Genomic DNA, 7895 nt, shown 5'->3' with positions numbered 1-7895 from the left:
TGTCTTAGTAGTGTTTTTAATTATTGCATATGCTTAACTGCAAATATTGACATAGACTTTGCACAAACACATAATATATAATAAAAGTTTTGAGGGAGGGGTCTTCCAAATGAGAGAAGTTCTGGTTCTCCTGGCAGAATATAAAGTGCTATGGTGAACTTCAAGTAAATGTGGACATCCTTTGGTATGTGGAAATCTCCTCTGAAAGGTCACTTTCCTAAAAAGTCCCCCCACCTCAAAAAGAAACAGATTTGTGCAGAAGTGTAAAATTACAGCAGCGAGATACTGATTACGCTAATTTTAGTTACAGAGTGTAAGCCAATTTTTTTTTTTAACCTGTAAAGCGGAAGGGACATTTCTGAAATAGTTCATGATTCTGCTCCAGATAACAAAGTGAGAGTAATGTGTTGGTCTACACAGGTGCTTTCCACCAGTGGGGACATAATGCGTTGGGTTTTGTAAGAGATACCTGCGGGAGATACAGGAGCTTGGGCTTTTATAGAGTGGTGACGCAGAGCTTTTGGCCTATGGTACCACCATGGCCTTGTAGTGCAATGAAAGACTCAGCCTGGAGGCAGTAGGTTGTCCTGGGTCTCAGGTTCTCCAGCAGGAGCTCAGTGGCACAGCCATCTATATCGTGACTTTCCTGCTCCAAAAGACAATCAACACTAAATTACTCTGCCACCACTGCACACAATCTACAAACCACAGCAGATATATGCCAGTTTGCCAGAGCCCAGATGATCATTCTGATCACTCTATTTAGCATGTATTATGCTTTTTGGAAAACTGAGATTCTGTTCATTAATGCCACATCTACTTAACTACTGCCCTGGTTATTAATGTTCAAAACTACAATTAATAAATAAAATATTTTAGACACTATTTTCAATTCCAAATTTAACAACTTAGTTGTATTTAAATGAACCAGGAATTTCATATTCTATCACATTCTGATAATTTTACTGCTGAACTGACAAGGTGAAACTCAATCATCACCCAGATGAAAATATTAAATAGCATGCAGTGTCAGATCAAGTTGTTCATTTCATTTTACATTTGACAGACACCTTTATCCAGAGTGAATTACAACATGCTTTCATGTTACCATCAATGAAGTAATCAGTTCTTGTTCACTATGACCCCAACTATGAATACAATTTTTATTCACTCTTAAGTATTCTCAGCAGAGGAAAGTCTTAAACTGGGATTTAAGATGTTTTAAGATGTGAAATACTCAGCAACTGTGCTGTTCTGACCTTGAGTTATTTACTGTCAGAGTTTGCAAAGTGATTTATTTAAACAAAACAATCATCTCCCTGTTGCACCCCGTCTGAAACAGTTATCTATGTAATCATTTAAGAGGGGTGGGTGTATAGGGATGGTAGTAGCCTGGTAGGTTAGACACCTGCCTATGTGTCTAACCTGCCTATGAATCAGAAGCTGATAAAGTTTAGGTTCAAACCCCACTTACTACCATTGTGTCCCTGAGCAAGACACTTAACCCTGATTGTCATGGACTGTCCCTCTTAACTACTCCAGTTGTTCTGGATAAGGGTGTCTTGTAAATGTCAAAGAAAATTTCATTGTTATTGAAAAATATTATTATTTTAAAATGAATCACCATTAATGTATTGCAAAATGTATAATTGGTTCAATTTCCTAAAAAAAATGTTAATTGTTAAAGTTATTCTAGAGCATAAAATGGTGCCAAAAATGGCATGTGCACAAAAATCATTGTATGCATAGCAGAATTTAGCACAAAACACTATATTTTCCCAAAAAGAACTTTCAGTGCAGATGCACACATACCTCCTCCAGGTCATTGTGTAAAACATGTAACCTAAATGTCACCCTTTGGTATTTGGTGACAAGAATGTGCCTGCCATTTGGCTTTCGGTGTGGAGTACGGGGAGCTTTGAGGTGGATCATGATGCCTTGCTTTGTTACTTGCAATCGAATCCTTGGTGGGGTGAGGGAGGCTGTAAAAACAGGGCAAATTGGAAGTGATGCTACAGTCAGTTGACGCCCTGCCGGAAGCTTGTTGGCTGGTCACTCACTCTCCCACTGAGGGCAGAATCTGGGGCTGAGGGTCCAAGCTGACTGCCCATCTGCAGAGGATGCTTGGACTCTAGCATAGTACCACTCCCTAGGGTCTGACGTCTCCTGGGTGAGATCACAGTAGCTGAGGCTGATTCTCTGGCAATGTTTGGCAGTGGTCCACTGCTTGTCTCCGTATCTGAGAATTTTATTACAAGATCATTAGAATTTGATGTCCAAACACAAAATCCTAAAACACATTATGTATAAATTGGTAAAGCATTGGAACTACCGTAGTCATTAAATAACAGGAAATAAATCAATCTATTAAGAGTTTGGTCTTTTACCAAACTACTGAGGTGCCTAACACGTGACGTGGCCTGGCTGACGCGCTTGATGGAACCAAAGGAGTATAACAATGTTACGTTATATGCTACACAATTAAACAAATCTTGATGTCTAATACAAAAAGTCAATTTATTCCAGAAAGCACATAGCAGAGCACAGCACTACCAGGTTTGTGCTACCTTTATACCTGAATACCTTCATGCACCACCCTATATTACAACCTTTAACTTTGCAACATTTGGCGGCAACACAATCTATATTTTGATCAACTCAATAAAACACTGCAACACTGTTGCACAAACATTGATAGTGGAGGCCTAGCGGATAAGGAAACGGATCCGTAATCAGAAGTTTTCTGTTGAGAATCCTGAATCCTGAATAGCCAAGGTGCCACTGAGCAAAGTACCGTCCCCAGGCGCCTGTCATGGCTGCCCACTGCTCACCAAGGGTGATTGGTTAAAAGCAGAGGACACAATTTGTTGTGTGCACCATGTGCTGTGCTGTGTTTCATAATGACAATCACTTCACTTTCATACTTGTATTAATGCTACACCCATCTCCTATCTGACCACACACCAAAAAGTATGGAAAGCCTTACAGTTGTTCTCAGTTTGGCTCATTTCTCCTCAAAATGGACAAATCTCCAAAGCCCCTTGGAATTGTGGCATTGACTTCATCAAGTTGCAAATGTCTTAGTCTCAAGAGTCTCAGTTCATCTTTTGAAACGGTAGGTTTGGTAGGTGTACAAGTAGGTTACATTTAGCATATTTTCCAAAAAAATAGATCTTGTTGATCTAAACCAGTTGATCAGTATAGTTGTTCTCTCCAAAACATGTCAGCCTGATTTCATTGTGTAAGTCATCATATGCAGAATAGTCTGTTCAGTTGACAAAATTAGTCAAGAACATAGTCCCATGAACACCATATATGAATTTCTTCAATTCATGATAAATTCAAAACATTGGAGGCTGCTTGAAAGTAATCAGTGGTCACAAATGTGTCCTCTGAATTTACTGTAAACCATCCCCTGAGGGAGCAGTGAGCAGCTTTGAAAGTTTACTAGTTTGCTCAGTGTTACCTTGGCAGTCCTTCTGATTACGGGTGCACTTCCTCAGCCACCTGGTCACCAAGGCCATTCTTAATGCAAAATCCTTTTTTTTTTTTTTATACATTATTGTATTCCACAGTGACAAAACATCTAGCCATTTGACTAGCAGTACTTGCACAAAGCCAAAGGGATGATGCATTTTGGGGCACTGACTATTTAGTTGAGAAAGGAATTTAGATCTGACATATGGGTAAACTGTTTTGGGAGCTATATGAGTTTTTGCAGGTCATCCATGGTGTTGTGCTGAACCATCCAGGTTATTTTGGCAGAAGCACTAAGTAAATGCAAATAAGCCAAAGCGATTGAGAGATTTCTCACATTTAAGTTCCAACTTACAAGATAAAACACATGTATGCTTTTGGAAAATGCATTCAGCACTTTCTTATTTGCTATGATGATGGACATGTTGACAGATGAGATTAGACATGGACTATGATCTTTGCTGATGACATTATGATCTAAAGAGGGGGTAAGGTGGAGCTGAAAGAGACCTGGAGAGCTGCTCTAGAGAGGAGAGGAGAGGAATGAAGGTCAGTAGGACTGCGACAGAATACATGTGTGTGAATGAGAGGGATGGTCATGTTACAGGGAGTAGAGCTGGTGAAGACGCAAGAGTTCAGATACTATAGTGTGAAAGTGAGGTGAAGAAGAGAGTGCATGCAGTTTGGGGTGGGTGGAGAAGAGTGGCAGGATGGATTTGTGACAGGAAAGGCAGTTTATGGATGATGTGGAGATTCATGTGGTTGGTGTGGAGGAGGAAGATGCTGAGAATTTAGGGATATAGAGACAGTTGGTCCACTAATGGGAGCAGTCGAATGTAAAAGAAGAAGAAATAGACTTTTGGAAATGGATACAACCTTGTCACCAGAAACACGTTCTTCCATGAACATGGGTGGATCTGGTATTCTGCCCTGCCCTCTAGTGGTGAATGAAGATCAGTCCGCGTTACTTAAAACAACATCCTTACAACCTTTAAAACAGTGGTTCCCTAAAAATTGGGCTTCCCTATTGGACTGAGAAGCAGCAGAGGGTGGAGGCCAGATGGTCTCCTAATGCCACTGAGTTCCCCTTGATCAAGGTACTGACTCCACACACTACTCCCCAGGCGCCTTTCGTGGCAGCCCACTGCTCACTTAGGATGCAGAGGACACATTTCACTGTGTCACCGTGTTTGTCTGCAGTGTGTCACAATGACATTGTGCCTGATGCTCTAATTCATGCTGTGCATATTGAATCCAGTGCTGCACAAATTCCACGTGCAGTCCCTGCCATGACACACCCTGAAGGATTTGTAATATTGGAATTGCCCTCAAGAGGGGAGTTCTTTTAGCAAACATTAATCGCCAGGGAGGTCTGAGGTCATGCATTCAGGAGAATGGAGGAATGATGTGGCAGTGGGCTTTGAGGCACAATCACAGGGACCAGTGTCTGCATCAATCATTACTGATACAACTTGCATGTTCATTCCTTATGAAGAAGACTTAATTCTGTCTAAGTTGAAGGCTGATATTGAGTATCGCAGATGAGATGGCACAGAACCCAGTGGAAAGAATGAACAGCTGCGCATTCTGCGGATGACAAGATTTCTGTGATGCCATCAAGAAGTCTTATGGTGCTCTGGTCTCTCTGCAAAATAAATGGTGGGCCGACAATATGCTTTGTTGCATCCAAATCCAGGGTGGCTCCTCTAAAGAAAATGACTCTGCCATTTCTGCAACTCATGGGAACTGTGATGGGAGCAAAAGTGGCAACAACTTGAGTATCTCCTTGAAGATGGAACTACCACAAATAAAAATGTGGACTGACTCGATGATCGTACTGCACTGGATTTGCAGGTCTTGATGCTTACCGACGTAGCTTCATGGTCACCTATCTCAAGAAAGATGAATCCAGCTGACTTTCCCACAAGGGGACAAACAGTGGAGGCTGTCAGCTGATGAGGCACAATGGACGGGAAATGGAGACATTTTAAATTAAGTGAATGTAGAAATCCAGTTACAAGGTTACCATTCAGCTTGCTGCTAGTGACACCAATGTCTGTGAACCAGTACTGGAACGTGAGAATTACAGCAAACTGAACAGAGTTCTCAGAGTGACAGCATGGATCAGAAGATTTATAAACAATGTTAAATCAGCAACATCCAATTTACATGGTGAGCGAACTCCAGATAAACTACTTGAAGCTGAAAGGTACTGGATTAAAATTGTTCAGCAGAGTTTCAAGGATGGGAAACCTTACAAGACATGACAGTAAGGTCCGAGAACTCAAATAATTTCTTGATGAACATGAACTGATGAGTGTTGGAGGAAGGTTGCAACAGTCTAACCATACATTCAGAGAACAAAATCCTTGGACCCTGTCCAACAAACAAAGATTCTCTGAGCTGCTGATACAAGACTGTCACAAAAGAGTCATGAACTCCGGAGTGAGAGATACTCTTGTAAGAGAGAGATACTGGATTATCAGAGCTAGGCAGCAGGTAAAGAGCATTGTGGGCAGATGCATAGTATTCAAGAAATTTAATAACCTGGATGGCAGGACAGCAACCCATGGCACCCTTGCCTAATATCTAATATCTGAGTCACCACCATTTGAGGTCACAGGAGTAGATTTTGCAGGACTACTTTATCTGAAGGCAGATGTTTTGGTGAGTAAATCATACATTACACTGTTTATCTGTGCTGTAACCAGAGCAGTCATCTAGATCTGTTCTCAGATCAGTCAACGGCGGCATTTCTGTTAGTACTGAAAAGATTCATTGCTAGAAGGGGATTATGCAGAGTCATCTACTCTGACAATGCTAGAACCTTCAAAAAAGCAGACCAAGACCTGAAAGGGCAGCAGTTACCAGAGCTCTTCTCACAGAACCTCATCTGGATGTTCATAGCGGAGCGAGCAGCCTGGTGGGGTGAATTCTGGGAGTGGCTCATACAGTCAGTAAATACTTGCCTTAAGAAAGTTCTAGGCAAAGCTTCCCTCCCTCAGCTTTAAAGAAATGTGCACTGACTTGGGGAATAACCTTTATCTGCAAAGGTATGGTTTTGTGATATATTCTTCTCTAAACAAAAAACTAAAATAGATGCTTGAACTCTACTGGTTCACAAAACACAGAAATAAATTACATTTTCAACATTACAACACAGTGGATCTCCACCTACAAGATGAATTTTACGAGCTAAAAAAAATGAAATTTCTGATATGGCATGTGACAAAAGGCACAGATGAACTTTTATTTAGATTTTAAAATGTGCATCTGTTTGTCTCAGCGTAATTTAGTAAACTGAGTCATTTTAAAGTCATTTTGTACATATACTGGCTTTTACAGGAATTTCACAATACTCTATAATGGCTTGTTTAAGGGACATGGTCTTTTCTGTCAACTGGCTTTTTCCTCTGAACTGTTTAAAATATTTGAAATTGGCTGTGTCTGAACCTCCTCGCTGTCACTGCTTGCTTTGGCTGAAATGTGTGCACTGTAGCTGCGATTCATCTCACAAGTGCATAAAGTCTCTATTAAAAGTGTATAGTCAAATATGAATCTAACGGAGCACATAGAGGAAATAAAGAAAATTTTCTAGCATAAATATAATTATCTTGCCTAAATAGTTTGTGCCTGTTTGAGAGATACCTACACTTTATATTGCACAGAGTAGAAGTCTGTTGAAGCGGTCAAGTTGTTCTGTTTATTCCAGTGCAGAATATTCCTGTAGTTCAATGATTGGAAGGAGAGGTTCAGAAGGGCGTTGTCCTGTTGTAAAACACCTGAGGAAAATAAAGATATCATGTAATTTCATAATTATGTAATATTTTCATATTTCTTAAATGTATAAAATATATTTTAAAAGAAGAAACTTACTGTGAGTACACCAAATGAAAGGCAGGTTGCAGAGCAACAGAACTAGAATCTGAAATAACATGTTAGCACCTTTGTTCCAAATGGCAAGCGCATGACTTGCCTGTGGCTTTTAATGCTATGTTTCTTCCCTTTTCTAGCTCATTGTTCCTATAAATGCTGTAAATGCCAGCACACTCTGTGATCTTAAATTATCATTCAGTATACGGTTTGTACACTACCAATCTCAAGGAAGGATAACATCCCCATTCACCAGTGAAAAGATGACCTTTCTGTTTGTTCCTCAGTCTTTGTTGCCATTAACAGTCTCACTTCACCTTTGTTGTTCTTTTACACAACCATCAAACTGGCAGGCCAATGGGGGGGATGTGGGTGAAGCCTCCAGAATTTGCCTTTGAGAACTGATCTGTAGTTTAAATAGAGGATAAGACATAATTAGCAGATGAGACATAACAGGCTGCACCTGGCTCTGGTTACATCATGAGGATCGCTATTTCTGTGGAAGGACCCTATGGAGTGATCGTGAGAAGGCAACCGCCACCTGG

The 7895-nt window shown here is 40.6% G+C and overlaps 1 protein-coding gene across 1 annotated transcript; it reads right to left on the bottom strand.

Moving 5' to 3' along the window:
- il22ra2 (interleukin 22 receptor, alpha 2) lies at window positions 1-7472 on the bottom strand. The gene is made up of 6 exons (XM_028988151.1): window positions 7354-7472; window positions 7130-7259; window positions 2061-2239; window positions 1813-1982; window positions 470-646; window positions 1-234 (listed from the first exon to the last, which is right to left on the bottom strand). Exons 1-5 carry the CDS (start codon window positions 7412-7414, stop codon window positions 497-499), a joined length of 690 nt encoding a protein of 229 aa, XP_028843984.1. The 5' UTR covers window positions 7415-7472; the 3' UTR covers window positions 1-234; window positions 470-496.
- Window positions 7473-7895: the final 423 nt, after the last annotated feature.

Source organism: Denticeps clupeoides, chromosome 8 (genome assembly GCF_900700375.1).
Source record: "Denticeps clupeoides chromosome 8, fDenClu1.1, whole genome shotgun sequence".
In the NCBI taxonomy this organism is placed as follows: Eukaryota; Metazoa; Chordata; class Actinopteri; order Clupeiformes; family Denticipitidae; genus Denticeps; species Denticeps clupeoides.
This window is presented reverse-complemented; position numbering and strand designations above follow the sequence as displayed.

Bases quoted from the DNA above. Each gene is read 5' to 3' on its own strand.
- il22ra2 (XM_028988151.1), bottom strand. From the start codon at position 7,414: ATGTTATTTCAGATTCTAGTTCTGTTGCTCTGCAACCTGCCTTTCATT. The intron at 2,240-7,129 runs GTAGGTATCTCT...TAAAATTCTCAG, and splicing joins TACTCTGTGCAATATAAAGT to ATACGGAGACAAGCAGTGGA. The intron at 1,983-2,060 runs GTGAGTGACCAG...CTGTTTTTACAG, and splicing joins ATTCTGCCCTCAGTGGGAGA to CCTCCCTCACCCCACCAAGG.